This window comes from Aquarana catesbeiana, linkage group LG11 (assembly GCF_042186555.1).
Source record: "Aquarana catesbeiana isolate 2022-GZ linkage group LG11, ASM4218655v1, whole genome shotgun sequence".
Classification (NCBI taxonomy): domain Eukaryota; kingdom Metazoa; phylum Chordata; class Amphibia; order Anura; family Ranidae; genus Aquarana; species Aquarana catesbeiana.
This window is the reverse complement of record NC_133334.1, coordinates 104465313-104481690: the sequence shown is the minus strand read 5'-3', so window position 1 is coordinate 104481690 and position 16378 is coordinate 104465313. Positions and strand designations below refer to the sequence as shown.

The 16378-nt window shown below is 43.2% G+C and overlaps 1 protein-coding gene across 1 annotated transcript in view; it reads left to right on the top strand.

Annotated features, from left to right (window-relative positions):
* POLR2L (RNA polymerase II, I and III subunit L) overlaps positions 1-14748 on the top strand; it is a 33851-nt gene extending 19103 nt beyond the window's left edge. Inside the window, exons 2-3 of the mRNA XM_073604836.1 lie at positions 10735-10841; positions 14439-14748. Of these exons, the coding sequence (XP_073460937.1) occupies positions 10747-10841; positions 14439-14547 (204 nt within the window). The 5' untranslated portion in view covers positions 10735-10746 and the 3' untranslated portion in view covers positions 14548-14748. The remainder of the gene's footprint in view (positions 1-10734; positions 10842-14438) is intronic.
* The last annotated feature ends 1630 nt before the right edge of the window (positions 14749-16378 follow it).

Sequence of the window (16378 nt, the reverse complement as noted above, 5' to 3'; positions counted from 1 at the left end):
CCCTTAATCTTGTCATCTCCCTGGGTGGTTCATCGGCCCCAAGGCTATGGCGTCTATCCAGATTCTGGGCACTAGATGAAAAGATTCAGGAGGTAATGCCGGAAGCTATTTGTAATTTTTGGTTGAGAAACAGGGAGTCGGCGGGCCCACAGACCCTCTGGGATACTTTCAAGGCATGGGTTAGGGGGGAATACATATCCCGTATATCTTCAATGCAGAGGGAGGCTGCTCGGTCCCTTGAGCGGCTGGAGGAGGTGGCGGGGGAGCGAGAAGCAGCTTATGTAAGGTCCCCTACTGAACCAAACTACTACACATGGCAGGGAGCCTTGAGGGAACTCTCCTTATTTAATGTAGAACAAACCAAGAAATCTATGCTACACTCCACACAGAGGATATTTGAATACGGCAATAAAAATGGAAGATTGTTAGCCTGGCTAGCACGTGGACAATTGGGTATTACACATATAGCAGGGGTACGGAGTGATAGTGGGGAATTGCTGACCTTACCGGAGGACATTAATGATAGATTTTCCTGCTACTTCAGGGATCTATACGCTTCTAGAGCTGGTGATAACCCTTTGTCGTTGCAGGAGTACTTAAACAGGATCCCATTTCCTACGCTGTCTGACGAACATAGGGCAATGTTGGATAAAGATATCTCCCTAGAGGAGGTCCAGACTGCTATCGGGGGTCTACAGATAGGAAAGACACCTGGGGCGGATGGACTCCCTACGGAGTTCTACTCACAAAATATGGAACTCCTTGCACCCAAACTCACATCCCTCTTCGCTGGGCTGGTCGGTGGAGGTGCTCTGCCGAAGTCCATGGAGGAGGTGGTCATTGTTTTGATCCATAAACAGGGTAAGGACCCCCAAGAATGCGCGTCATACAGGCCCATCTCATTACTTAATGTGGATATGAAAGTCTTGGCCAAGATCCTCGCCACTCGCCTGTCATCAGTTATATCGACATTAGTTCATGTTGATCAGACCGGCTTTATGCCGGGTAAGGGGACAGATATTAATATTAGACGCCTCTTCCTAAATTTGTCCATCACTCATAAAAACTGTGGGAGTAGGGTGATCGCCTCCTTGGATGCTGAAAAGGCGTTTGACTCTGTGGAGTGGGATTATCTTTGGGAAGTGATAGGGCGATTTGGTTTCGGCCCTGGCTTTCTCCATTGGATCCAGTTGCTTTACCGAGCGCCGAGAGCTAGGGTGCGCACCAACAATAGAGTCTCTGATCCCTTCCCACTCCACAGAGGCACTCGCCAGGGGTGCCCGCTGTCGCCTAGTTTATTCGCTCTCGCCTTGGAGCCCTTAGCGATATTGGTGAGAGAATCTTCAGAGGTCAGGGGGCTGCAGATTGGTAGACTGGAAGAGAAAATCTCCCTATATGCGGACGATGCATTGCTCTATTTGAACGATGCGGGACCATCTTTGATGGCTGCCTTGGACATTTTCGACAGATTTGGTGCTGCATCCGGGATTCGAATAAATTGGTCTAAGTCAGTCCTGTTCCCTCTGGATGGCGGGATCCCTGGTGCGACGGGTGGTACGCCCCTACAGTGGGTCTCAGAGTTCAAGTACCTTGGGGTCCGGGTATCCAGGGACACTGCCCAATACTATAATCTAAATATGATGCCTCTGCTCCGTCTCCTTAAAGAAAGATGTCACGCATGGTCTGAACTGCCACTTAACTTACTAGGACGTATAAATATCCTAAAGATGATGCTTCTACCCAAGTTTACCTATCTTTTTAGGAATAGCCCAATTTGGCTACCAGGATCCTTCTTTCAGGAAATAGACAAACATATTATCTCCTTTATTTGGAACGGAGCCATTCCAAGATTAGCCAAATCCACCCTACAACTGCCGACCCAGTTGGGGGGACTTGCCCTTCCTAATTTCAAACTGTATTGTTGGGCGGCGATGCTGGTGACGGCGTACTGGTGGTTTGAGGGGAAACGCTCCAACGCCGCGGTATGTGTGGAGGCGGCACAATTAGGATCTATACAAGATCTGCAAAATCTGGTTTATAGGGGGGTAAAGGCATATGAGATGCTTCCTGCTCCGTCCAGGGCAACACTTCAAGTGTGGAGGATGGCTAGAAGGAGGTTCTCTCTTGTGGGGCGATGGGCGCCTGTCCAGCCTCTCTGGGGAAACCCTCAGTTGCCCCATTTCCGCACAATACCTGATCCTCAGCTCTGGGCGGGATTCGGAATCAAAACCCTCAGAGACATTATGCCCAATGGGGAACTGATGTCTTTTGCCCTTATGTCATGGACGTATGGATTCCCGGGATGGATGTTTTTCCGATACGCACAGCTACGCCACGCGACTAGGGCACAATTTCCCACTCCTCCTCTCCTACAATTAGACCCGTTGGAGGATCTGCTTTCCAGCAGTGACCTAAAAAAGCCCCTGTCAGTTATATATACTACACTGCTCCCTAGGGAGATACCCAAGATGGACAGGCTATGGAATACCTGGAAATCGGATATTCCCACTTTGGAGAGGGAGGACTGGGAAACTTGTCTGGAACAAGGCCCCAAACTGGTAATATCAGCTGGAGATAAACTGACACAAACTAAATTTTTACACAGGGTCTATTTTACGCCGGCGAGACTATCCAAGATATACCCTGATAGGGATCCACATTGCCCTAGATGTCGAACTCAGATTGGCACGTTTATACACATGTTTTGGGACTGTCCTGCATTGTCAAAGTTCTGGTTGGGAGTGTATGATCATTTGAATGTTAGAATGGATCTATCTGTTCCAAAAACACCTGAGATAGCCCTCTTGGGAATACACGAGGATGAACACAGGTCACATCATAGTAAAATTCTAATATCACTCCTCTTCTATTATGCTAAAAAGGAGATTCTCTTTGGCTGGACCTCGGCTAACCCTCCGACCCTTTCCTCCTGGGAAAAGAGAGTAAACACTGCTTTGCCCCTCTACAGGCTGACATATATTAGTCGGGGATGCCCCTGGAAGTTCGACAAGGTCTGGCTGCCATGGATTGGTGGATGACAGTGCCCTTGGTTCTTTCAGTGGATGTCGGGTCACTGGGTTATGGGTGGGAGGGGTTGGATGACCCTGTGGTCATGCTGCTTCAAGGATGTAACTAACCTATTCACGCTTCCTTTTCTGGTTTAGTAGACGCCTCTCATGACTCCTTTATCTATTGTTGTAACGACAAGCCTGATAGGCATACCAAGCATGATAAACAATCCACTACCAAATGTGTGTATATAGCTGCATTGGATACAGTATGTTAACTCTCATGTGAGTAAGAGTCTACCTATAGTCGGTTATATGATTCGTTTTTTCATGTACCTGCCTATACATGTCCTGTATTATTTACCTTCTTTTTTTCTGTACTGCATTTTATACTTTTAAATAAAGCACTCCTGATTGTTAAAAAAAAAAACATAGTGTAACTGGGCCCGGTAATGGCAGCATCCCTCCCAGCCTGCTCAACCCTTCCCCATTCCTACCCATTCACTCTCACGTCTTATCCCCTTCTCTTCCTCACTCTGTCCTTGCTATTTGCTGGTTCTCTTTAGTTTCATATAACATATGCAAGGCTAGTACATTTCACTGCAAAGCATCATTTAGACCTATGTAATTCATATATATATATATATACATATGAACTGTCATGTACCCGAAAGCCTTTAATATGTGTTTTCACATATGCATCTGTCAAACTTTCTGAAAAATCAAATAATGTGTTAAACAAAAAACAAAGGGGGGGGGGGGCAAGGATGAGAAAGCTGCCAGAATCGAGGGGGAGGCCTGTAGAAAGGAATCGTGGAGGCCGCCTACAGAAATCCACAGGGGAGTAGTCTAGCCATGGTTGCCAGATTGAGAGACATTTGTCATGGTTGTATTTTAATTATTTCTAGCCTACTCCTATTAGAAAAATTTCACCCTCTCAATCAACATTGACTATTTTAATCCTGCTGATAGCATTATAAAATAGATAGGAAAGTATATCATATTTATTTGTTTTAAACTTTTGTTTTTTACACTTCTTCAGTTACATCCTGGTTTCATCCCAGGAGTCTTCAGAAGGAGAGGAAGGGTTTTCTCAGCTAAGCACACCCTCCTGTCTGCATGCCTGAGCATATGGATTCCAGGAAGTAAATGCTACTTGAATCAATTACCCTTGCTCAAGATGGACCTGGCTAGAAATGCCATGAAGTGGTTTTCAAAGTGATTTTTCAGCAAAATAAAGCATTAGGGACATGGATGGATGGGGAAGTTTGCTTTAAAGATTAAAAAGGAATTAAATCGCATTTTTGGTTTGTGGTGCTCAGATGCAGTTTAGTTCTACTTTAGGGTCAGTTTACACTATATGCAGTAACAAACATTTTATCACAGTGAATCGCTGTGTTACAGTGTGAATTGGCCCTTAATCTCAATGATCTTGTTTTGTAAATTTACTTTGTGAAGCTCACCTCACATTTATTTTATTATATTCTGTGACATGTATTTACTATGCCTGCTGTGTCACACATGTCACATAGCCTGCCTTCTTAACTACAGAAGTGCTGAGAGGAGGAGATTCAGGAGGTGAGCACAGGAATCCCAGCTTGCAGACAGCAAAGTACCATGGGATATGTAGTCTTTAGAAAGTGAAAGTAAACAGCAGAGGAGGAGCTGCAAAGCATGCAGGGATTCCAGAAAGTTGTGGAAGGAGATTACCAGCAGACCTCACAACATTAAAGGAGATTTTTCAAGTTAAGCTTATAATGGATTGTCAAATATACAGTGCCTTGAAAAAGCATTCACACCTTTTGTCGTGTTTTAACCAAAAACGTAAATGTATTTTATTGCGATTTTATGTGATAAACCAACACAAAGTGCCATATACAGTGGATATAAAAAAGTCTACACACCCCTATTGAAATGTCAGGTTTCTGTGATATAAAAAAAGAGACAAAAATCTAATTTCAGAACTTTTTCCACCTTTTTAATGTGACTTATAAATTGTACAACTCAATTAAAAATAACTGAAATCTTTTAGCTGTGTTCAGAATTAAGCAATCGCATTAAAACTCATGTTGAATAGGAGTCAGCACACACATCTGCCATCATTTAAAGTGCCTCTGATTAACCCCAAATAAAGTTCAGTAGGTCTTCCCTGACATTTTCTGAGCCGCACCCTACAGCAAAAGTCATGGTCCGCAGAGAGCTTCGAAAGCATCAGAGGGATCTCATTGTTAAAAGGTATCAGTCAGGAGAAGGGTACAAAAGAATTTCCAAGGCGTTAAATATGCCATGGAACACAGTGAAGACAGTCATCATGAAGTGGAGAAAATGTGGCACAACAGAGACATTACCAAGAACTGGACATCACTTTAAAATTGAAAAGATGAGGCGAAAACTGCTCCGGGAGGCTTCCAATAGGCCTACGGCAACATTAAAGGAGCTGCAGGGATATCTGGCAAGTATTGGCTGTGTGGTACATGTGACAACAATCTCCTGTATTCTTTATATGTCTGGGCTATGAGGTAGAGTGGCCAGAAGGAAGCCTTTTCTTACGAAGAAAAACATCCACACCCAGACAAATTTTGCAAAAACACATCTGAAGTCTCCCCAAAGCATGTGAGAAAATGTATTATGGTCTGATTAAACCAAGGTTGAACTTTTTGGCCATAATTCCAAAAGATATGTTTGGCGCAAAAACAACACTGCACATCACCAAAAGAACACCATACCCACAGTGAAGCATGGTGGTGGCAGCATCATGCTTTGGGGCTGTTTTTCTTCAGCTAGAACAGGGGCCTTAGTCGATGTAGAGGGGATTATGAACAGTTCCAAATACAGTTCCAAATATATTGGCACAAAACCTTCAGGCTTCTGCTAGAAAGCTGAACATGAAGAGGAACTTCATCTTTCAGTATGACAACAACCCAAAGCATACATCCAAATCAACAAAGTAATGGCTTCACCAGAAGAAAATTAAAGTTTTGGAATGGCCCATCTGAAGAGGGTTGCACACAGGAGATGCCCTAGCAATCTGACAGATTTGCAAAGAGTGGGCAAATATTGCCAAGTCAAGATGTGCCATGCTGATAGACCCATACCCAAAAAGAGAGTGCTGCAACAAATTCAAAAGGCGCTTCAACTAAGTATTAGTTTAAGGGTGTGCACACTTATGCAACCATTTTTTTTTTTTTTTTTACTTCCCGCCACCTAAAAGATTTCAGTTTGATGTTCAACTGAGTTGTACAGTTTATAGATCACATTAAAGGTGGAAACATTTCTTAAATTATTTATCCTTGTCTCATTTTATTTTCACAGAAACCTGACATTTTTACAGAGGTGTGTAGACTTTTTATATCCACTGTAATTGTGAATGACAAGAAAATGATACATGGTCTTCAAAATTATTTATAAATATCTGAAAAGTGCGGTGTGCTTTTATATTCAGCCCCATACTTTTGTAGAACCACCTTTCACTGCAGTTACAGCTGCAAGTTCTTTTGGGTATGTCTCTACCAGCTTTACACATCTAGATGATGAAATTTTTGCCCATTCTTCTTTGCAAAATAGCTCAAGCTCTGTTAGATTGGATGGAGAGCATCTGCTAACAGCAAGTCTTGCCACAGATTCTCAATTGGATTTAGATCTGGACTTTGACTGTGTCATTCTAACACATGAGTTTGGTTTGATCTAAACCATTCCATTGTAGCTCTGGCTATATGTTTAGGGTCCCTGTCCTGCTGGAAGGTGAACCTCCTCCAGTCTCAAGTCTTTTGCAGACTGTAACAGGTTTTCTTCTAAGATGCCTGTATTTGGCTCCATCCAGCTTCCCTGTCCCTGCTGAAGAAAAACATCCACACAACATGATGCTGCCACCATGTTTCACGGCAGGAATGGTGTGTTCAGGGTTATGTGCAGTATTCGCTTTCTGCCACACATGGCATTTTGCTTTTAGGCCAAAAAGTTACATTTTGGTCTCATCTGACCAGGCTTCTCACAGACTGCATCAACAACAGAAAGAGGAGACAAGGGAGTCCCCAGAAAGCAAAAAAGGGGAATGGTCAACTACGGCTTATGGTACAAAAATGCAAAAAGGCTTTATTAAGGGTAGGGGGGGTGGGGGTATTTACATATACAAAAAATTCCAAATATATGTAGGATAAACAATGTATCTAAATAACACAGTCCATCTCACTACACTAAACCAAAATTAAAAACCATGCTGCAACATTGATGAATAAAACTGCAGAGCGTGCCTGCAGGCCAAAAACGCATGCAGTGTCCATTTGAATCCAAAGAAAAAAGTATTGCACCAAACATTACATGGAGTAAGCTACTGATGGGATATCAAGTCTTATGTGGTCTAGTATTAACTGTGCATCAGATTGAGCAGTACTGAGAAAAAAAAAAAACCCACATATATCCACATAGACAGGACCTTACATAGCTGAATTAGGTGGGGTTTTTTTTTTTTTTCTCACAGACTGCAAATGGGACTTCTTATATCTTTCTTTCAACAATGTCTTTCTTCTTGCCACTCTTCCATAAAGGCCAGATTTGTGCAGTACATGATTAATAGTTGTCCCACCTGAACTGTGGATCTCTGCAGCTCCTCCAGAGTTACCATGGGCCTCTTGGCTGCTTCTCTGATTAATGCTCCCCTTGACCATCCTGTCAGTTTAGGTGGATGCCCATGTCTTTGTAGGTTTGCAGTTGTGCCATACTCTTTCCATTTTCAGATAATAGATTGAACAGTGCTCCGTGAGATGTTCAAAGCTTGGGATTTTTTTATAGCCTAACCCTACTTTAAACTTCTCCACTGTATCCCTGACCTGTCTGGTGTGTTTCTTGACCTTCATGATGCTGTTTGTTCACTAAGGTTCTCTAACAAACCTCCTGAGGTCTTCACAGAACAGCTGTATTTATACTGAGATTAAATTACACACATGTGGACTCTATTTACTAATTAGGTGACTTCTGAAGGCAATTGGTTCCACTAGATTTTAGTTAGGGGTATCGGAGTAAAGGGGACTGAAAACAAATGCATACCACACTTTTCAGATATTTGTAAAAAGTTTTTAAAACCATTTTCCTTCCGCTTCACAATTATGTGCCACTTCGTGTTCATCTATCACATAAAATCCCAATAAAATGGATTTATGCTTTTGGTTGTAACTTAACAAAATGTGAAAAATTTCAAGGGGTATGAATACTTTTCAAGGCACTGTAACTACTGTTTGTATTATTATACAGGATTTATATAGCGCCGACAGTTTACGCAGCGCTTTACAACATTAGGGCAGACAGTACAATTCAATACAGGAGGAGTCAGAGAGCCCTGCTCGTTAGAGCTTACAATCTAGGAGGGAGGGTCAAGTTATACAAAAGGGTAATAGCTGTGGGGATGAGCTAATGGAGAAAATAGTGCAGTTGTTAGATAGAGGCAGGATAGGCTTCTCTGAAGAGGAAAGTTTTCAGGGATCACCTAAAAGTGGATAAAATTGGAGACACTCTGACAGATTGGGGTAGGGAATTCCAGAGGATGGGCGGGGCTCGGGAGAAGCCCTGGAGGCAGATATGGGAGGTGGTGATGAGGGAGCTAGAGAGCAGGAGGTCTTGGGAGGAATGGAGAGGGCGATTTAGGTTGGTATTTTGAGACTAGTCTAGTGATGTAGCTGGGGGCAGAGTTGTGGATGGCTTTGTAACTTATTGTTAGTATTTTGAATTTAATTTGTTGGGCGAGTGGCAGCCAATGGAGGGATTGGCAGAGAGGGGTAGCAGACACTGAGCCGTTTGTAAGGTGGATGAGTCTGGCAGCAGCATTCATGATGGACTGAAGGGGGGATAGTCTATTTAAAGGTAAGCCAATGAGGAGGGAGTTGCAGTAGTCGAGGCGAGAGATAACCAGGGAGTGAATCAGGAGCTTTGTGGTTTCATTGGTTAGAAAGGGACATAGTTTAGAGATGTTGCAGAGATTGAGGCGGCAAGCTTTGGAAAGTGATTGGATGTTGGGCCGAAAGGAGAGTTCAGAATCCAGGATAACAGCTAGCACCTTGACATGTGGAGATGGGTGGATGGTTGTGCCATTGCTCTTGACAGACAAGTCAGGGGAAGAGGCACTTGGGGGAGGAAACATTATAAGTTGAGTTGGACAAGTTGAGTTTGAGGAAGTGGTGTGACATCCATACAGATATGTCAGTTAGTAAGTTAGTGATGCGTGAGGAGACTGATGGAGTGAGTTGAGGGGATAGATGTGTGTGTCGTCGGCGTAGAAATGATATTGAAAGCCGTGAGAGGCTATCAGCTAACCCAGGGAAGAGGTGTAGATTGAAAATAAGAGGTCCAAGAACAGAACCTTGGGGCACCCCGACAGAGAAGGGAAGAGGAGTGGAGGAAGTAGAATTGTATGTGACACTGAAGGTGAGTTGGGATAGGTAGGATGAGAACCATTGAAGAGCACAGTCACGGAGACCGAGGGAGTAAAGTTTTTTGAGGAGGAGGGGGTGGTCAATCGTGTCAAAGGCAGCTGAAAGGTCCAGAAGTAGGAGTACAGAATAGTGTCCGTTGTTTTTTGAAGTTAGTAGGTCATTTGTGTGTTTTAAAAGACCAGTTTCTGTGAAGTGTTGAGGGCGAAATCCAGATTGTAGGGGATCAAGAAGGTTGTTCTTAATGAGGTGGTCACTCAGTTGGTTGTAAACCAGGTGTTCAAGGAGTTTAGAGGAAAGGGGGAGCAAGAAGATAGGGCGTAGGTTGTTAAGATTGGTAGGGTCCAAGGACAGCTTTTTAAGTATGGGGGTGATCAGTACATGTTTTAGAGCATTGGGGGAAATGTCAGAGGTGAGGGAGAGATTGATGATGTGGGTTAGAGAGTGTAGGATGGAGTCAGAGGGCGACCGTAGCATTTGAGAGGGAATAGGGTCCAGGGGACAGGTGGTTAGGTGGGCGTTAGAAAGGAGTTTAGCAACTTAGTCTGTAGTAGCAGATTTGAATAAGGGGAGTGTCAGTTGTACCTGTTGACATGGGGGTCTTAACTGGGGGAGATACCTGTAGAGTGGAGATTTCATCACTGATTGATCAATCTTGTTTTTGAAGTGATTAGCGATCTCCTGGGCAGTGAGTGAGTCAGTGGGTGGACGACAAAGTAGAGACTCTACTATTATTCTATTACAATACTGTTATTAAAAAATGTAAGTGTATGCTGTGACTATAGATCTTTCTATTTAAAAAAAAAAAAAAAAAAAGGTAGCTGTGAAGCTTACACAGAACTGCTCCGCCAGAATTTCACAACTCCAGTTCAGAAATCCATAGAACACAATGGATAGTGGGAATAGCTTGTGGAGGATCATTCCACTTTCTTATTGAAAATGATATTCTACTTTAACATTGAATCTGCTGCATAATTTTTCCTAAGCTTTATTGCACTGCTTGCAATGTGCAGCCAACCAACCAAATACATAATATTCTCTACAGATTGGAATGGTTTCTACAGCAAAACTCTCTCACTTTTTCTAATCAGGCCAGTGCTGACAACCACCTCCTAGAAAGCACAGAATCCACACAGATAGTTCCACGAACTGGTTTATACACTGGCCTATTATAATTTAAACAGACTTATCTCCCGAGGGCTGCATTGCCCAGAGCAGGAGCATAGCAAGGTCTCGGAGGAGCAGTTATTATTTAGCTCCATCTTATCATGGCTTGTGACCCAATTTCTTGTCTGTTTCCCCTTAAGGACTTCAGCAAAATGATTATCCCGGTCAGATGCTTCACATGTGGGAAGATTGTTGGAAATAAGTGGGAGGCTTATCTTGGACTACTGCAGGCAGAATACACTGAAGGGTATGTATAATTTATTCGCCGCTGTGTTTTTCTATCTTAGCAAGGATTGATAACCATCAGGGCAATAGGGGGTCTGAACCAGGTAGTGTTCCAGACCCCCCGGATGTATTGGATTTTTTTTTTCATTTTATACTAAATATTTGTCTGTGCATAAAAAAAAAAAAAAAAAAAGTGCCCCAGAATTTTATTTCTTAGGGTACTTGAGGTTCTGGGGCACTGGGCCATCCAAACAGTCCTATTTATCATTCCTAGATACTGGGTGGAAAAACAACCAACATGGAGGCAATTGATTAACCACTTCAGCCCCGGAAGGCTTTACCCCCTTAACCACTTCCTGCCCACAATACGTCATATGACGTCCTTGACTTTCAGTGAGGGATATCTGAATGATACCTGCAGCTTATTCAGATATCATTCTTTTCTGCTGGCGATTCTGTGCACCGTAAGAATGATCATAGCGGCAGTTCGGCCGCTTGATCGTTCTTACAGGCGACAGGAGGTGACAAACCACCCTCTGGTGCTTCTCCGGGCTCTCTCGTGCCATCGGGGACCAGGAGAAAGAATCCGCCGCCGCTGGATGAAGAGCATAGAGATCTCTATTACCGCCTGAGGCCCGGGTGCGTCGATGTTAACAAAGCGGCGATCTTGGTTGGAAAGCATCAGATCTGTCCCCCTTCTTTTTTTTTTTTTTTTTTTCCCTAATCTAATGCTTTTCAGCCTGGAGGGAGACATGAGTAAAAATTGCTTTGGTCCACAATAGATCTGTACAGATCTTCCGTGAAAAACAGCTCGTAAAAGTCAAGGGTACTAAAATCCGCTGTTTCCACCTGAATTCCAGGTTGGCCAGTGAATGGGAGAAGTATGGGTGCTGTAGAAGTGGTGGGCTGCCAATCAGGATTTGCAAACACAGCGGGAAAGGCACTATGGGCTCTGTGGGCCTGTCTTTGAACTCTTGGTGGCTGGGGGGCACTACTTGTGCTAGCCACTGTACCAGCTTGAACTGCACTTATGGAACTCGCCATGTCACCAAGTGTTACTGCATTGCTGGTTTGTCTATGACCAGGATGTACTAAGCCACTGGTGCTTGCCAGTTTACCAGAAGGTTGAGCGGCACTAGTACTGGCTCTCTGTGCCATACGAGAACCCTGCAGTTGCACCACAGCAACAGAAGAACGGGGTCGGGTTTGCCTGACCTTAGCAAGGACCACTCCGTCGTCAGAGCTATCTGTCAGGGTGCCGCTGCTCTCTACGGGTTCGTATACTGAGCCTGAATCTGAAAGTGAGGCTTCCCCTTCGCTCTCATCTGTCATGCTCAGCAACGCGTAGGCCTCTTCACTAGTGCACCTCTGTTTGGACATTTTGGCCACTAAATTTATAGGTACAGCTAGTGCGACTCACAGGTAAAAGAGCACCTGGTTGTCAGCAACTGCTTGAATCGCTACAAAAAAAATAACTATTAGTGCTAGCAGGGACCAGGCATGACTCTGCTAGCGCTACAGTTTTGTGTGCTGTGTTTTGTAAGTGACAGTGATCTATTGATACTGCACTTGGGTGGGCTGGGCGGAGGGGCTAAACGCAGGTGCTGGCAGGTGTCCGGGCTGATCCTGCTTACGCTGCATTTTTGGAAACACTATTCTATTGGGGATGCTAGTATAGCACTGATCAGATCAAAGATATTGATCTGTTCAAAGACTTTTCTAGTAAGGGAGGTGTGTGCATACGTGTTAGCACTACTGGCAATCAAATCTGACGATGTCTGGGATTGAAGCTGACACCTAACTAGCTAACCTGTGACATTAATACTGTGATCAGAGAAAAGATCTGTACATTATACTAATGCCACAGTGACAGGGAGTGGAAGGGTTAACTGGGGGTGATCAAGGGGTTAAACCTTTTATTAGGGACTATATGGCGGGTGCCCTAAATCTATCTGGGAATACCGCTAACTGCCCTAACGCTGTTTAGAGTCACACAAAATCAGTGATCAGAAAAAAGATCTGGACACTATACTAGTAACACTGTGACGGGGTGAAAGAGTTAACTGGGGGGTGATCAAGAGGTTAAACCTTTATTATGGAATATATGGGGGTACCCTACCTGGGCCTACCACTAACTGTCTAAAAATTTGAAACCTGAAATTGGCACTGTGACAGGGAGTGAAAGGGTTAACTGGGGGGGTGAATTATGTGCCTAGGTGTACTGGTGTCAGTGTAGTACTTGGTGTACTGTGGATGTCTTCTCCTCTCGTGCTGGAACCAAAAAAGGGCTCCAGGAGGGGAGATGACATAGTTTCCTCTGCCTGTGTTTACATTACACAGGCAGAGGAGGCATTTCATTCACCAGAATCATCAGCAGGTCCAGGCCGGATATCATTGGCCTGGGCCTGTAGATCGATTGGTTGTCACGGGCATGATGGGTGCGCGTGTGACCGATGTACACTTACGGCGATTTGCGCAGCCAAGCCAACCTGCCGCAGTATAACTGCAGCGGCTGGTAGGCAACTGGTTAATACTCACTGATGCTCAACTGAGCATGGAATGGGACTCAAAGTGCACGTTGGTGTATCCAGCTCTGAGCTAAAATGGGCAATAGCTTTAATAGAAGAAATAGTAAAGCAGCACTTACACAGCTAGTAAGTTGTAGCTATGTCAGATATTCAGGAAGTCACTTGCACTGAATTCCCCTTTTATGGAGAGTCAGGACACGATGAGTTTGATGAGTTCTGCCCCCATAGGCCTCCTTGTTTTGACCCAGATCATTACCATGATACACAGAATACTATTAACATTCCTGGAAGTGGAAGCCTCTGGATTAGGTGTTGGACATTGGATAGAATTCAATCATTCTAGTGTTGATTTTATAATTTATGGTATAAAGGGTATCTATAGGTTTTCAGTTAATTTGGGCAAACATTTTAAATTAATCTTTATTCAAAACCTTATTTAGTTGTGGATAGATTGGGTAAGGATTAGAAGCCCATCAGAAGAAAGTCAGGACCGAAATTGAGGGAAAAAAAAGAAGAATCCTTGCTTTGGATTTTATTCAAGTGGTGTGCATGGTGATGCTGAGGGTCCACCCACAAATCAGAGATTTGGGAGAAGGAGGAGAGTGCTGGAGCTGGCAGGGTGTGGGGTGTACAGTAACCTGTAGGCCTAGCAAGCATTTAACCCTTACAGTGCGTAAGGGGGGAGGGTGGCACTCAAGGGTGGATTGTTTTTTTCCCGGAGTTGGGCTTTAACATCAACAGAAATGAAAGTATGTTTTTAGTTAAGTAGGAGACCACTAGAACCCACGTAGGTGTTTTATTGTCTGTTTTCTTACAGATTTCCCTTCACTTCCTGTATAATAAAAAAGGTTTTCCCCAAAACAGAAATTGGGGGGAAATCTCTCTAATGGAGTTCCGTATATCAGTAAAAACAGACAGGGGTTCTAACCTTTTCCTATTTTATCCGAAACTAAACTTAAAGAACCTATTGTAGTATCTGCATCGATCCCCAGAATCTTAATGCACTTTGTGTTCAGGGATCTTTTATTCCTATTTCTACGTCAGTTGGTCTCTCTTGTTACCATATATAATTTTCATTATCTGTTTTACAGAGATGCACTGGACGCTTTAGGCTTAAAGAGGTACTGCTGTCGCCGTATGCTTCTGGCTCATGTGGACCTGATAGAAAAGCTTTTAAATTATGCACCACTGGAAAAATGAGGGGACCGCATCTTGGATGTACATTTCGTGATTATAAGAAATCTCAAGCTATGGGATATCTTTACACTGACCACACTTACAAGCACAGTTCATATACAAGAAGGTTGGAAAATGCCAGAATATTTCTGTAAACCTTACAAACTATACACAATACCAATTTTTTTTCTTTTTTACTAATAAAGATGAGTTTTGTTATAAATAGATGTGATATATATCGAGTTTTTCTAACCTTTATTATTCTAACAGAGTGCAGATTTCTAGTCATTTTTCCTATCATGCTCCCTCCATGGGCTTAATAAAGCTCCCTGCAAAACGATTTTTCTCTTTTGACAAGAAAAGAGATAAGTGACATATCTCCACTGTCCTATATTTTAGTTGCAGCTAAAGAAGTGCTTTGGTCTACTGATTCTGTTTGGCAGTGTAACCAATTTAAATTGAGCCTTTCACACCTAAGTGAAGCTTTTAATTAACCACTTGCCCTCCAGAAGATTTACCTCCCTTCATGACCAGGTCATTTTTTGAGATACGGCACTGCATTACTTTAACTGACAATTGCTCTGTTGTGTAATGCTGTACCCAAATACAATGCATGTCCTTTTTTCCCTACAAGCAGAGCTTTCTTTTGATGGTATTTAATCATCTCCTGTGGTTCTATATTTTCTGCGCTATAAACAAAAAAAAAAGCAACAATTTTGAAGAAAAACAATATTTTTTTTATTTTCTGCTATAAAACATATCCAATAAAAAAAAATGTAAACAATCTAATTTCTTCATCAATTTAGGCCAATATGTATTATGCTATTTTTGCTTAAAAAATCCCAATAAATGTATATTGATTGGTTTGCGCAAAAGTTATAGTTTCTGCAAACTATGGGATATTTTTCTTTCTTTTTTTCTTACTAGTAATGGCAATCAGCGACTTATATTGGGACTGCGATATTGTGGCAGATAGTCGAACACCTAACTGACACTTTTTGGGGACCAAAGACACTAATACAGTGATCAGTGCTAAAAAATATGCACTGTCACTGCACTAATGACTCTGGCTGGGAAGGGGTTAACATCAGGGGCGATCAAAGCGTTAACTGTGTGTCTAGCCTGTGTTTGTGTATTATGGGAGGTGCTTTCACTAGGGGGAGACATGGATCCTTGTCCTTGCTTCCCAGTAACACAGGATCCATGCCTTACCTACTGACAGAACGATCTGCCTTTTTTACATAGGCAGACCGCTGTTCTCGCTCAGTACCGAAGGATCAGCATGTGCCCGCAGACTAGGTACGTAATCCTATGTAGCAGTGCCACTTTGCCACCGTACATGTCCTATGAGGCTGCAGGACCCCTGACCCTCTGTCTGAACAGTGCTGATTGGCCCTGCACCGATCACATGCACTCTCTAGCAATACATACCAAACTGAGCATATGCAGAGTGCCCCCAACGCTCTGTTCTATCAGCAGATATATTTGGGGACTGTGGAAGATAAGAGAAGACAGGATCAAACAACCTTTTTACACAATGCAGATGAATAACCCCTTAGGTTCCACAGTGAGTATAGCAAGCATGCTTTACTTCATATACAGACTGATTTTTACTTTTGGGGGTTAGTAACTTTAAATCCCAAAACTATTCAGCACTGGCAAGGACCTGATTTGCCACCAGTCCATATAGGCTGCGTTGTAAGGCCCAAAGTCGTCCATAGTTATGAATATCTTGTTTTGTGTAAGCAACAATACTGGCAACAGGGTGTTGCTTTGACAATTTGGGATTGATTTTCTAAAACCGGAGAGTGCAAAATCTGGTGCTGTTCTGCATAGAAGCCAATCAACGTCCAGG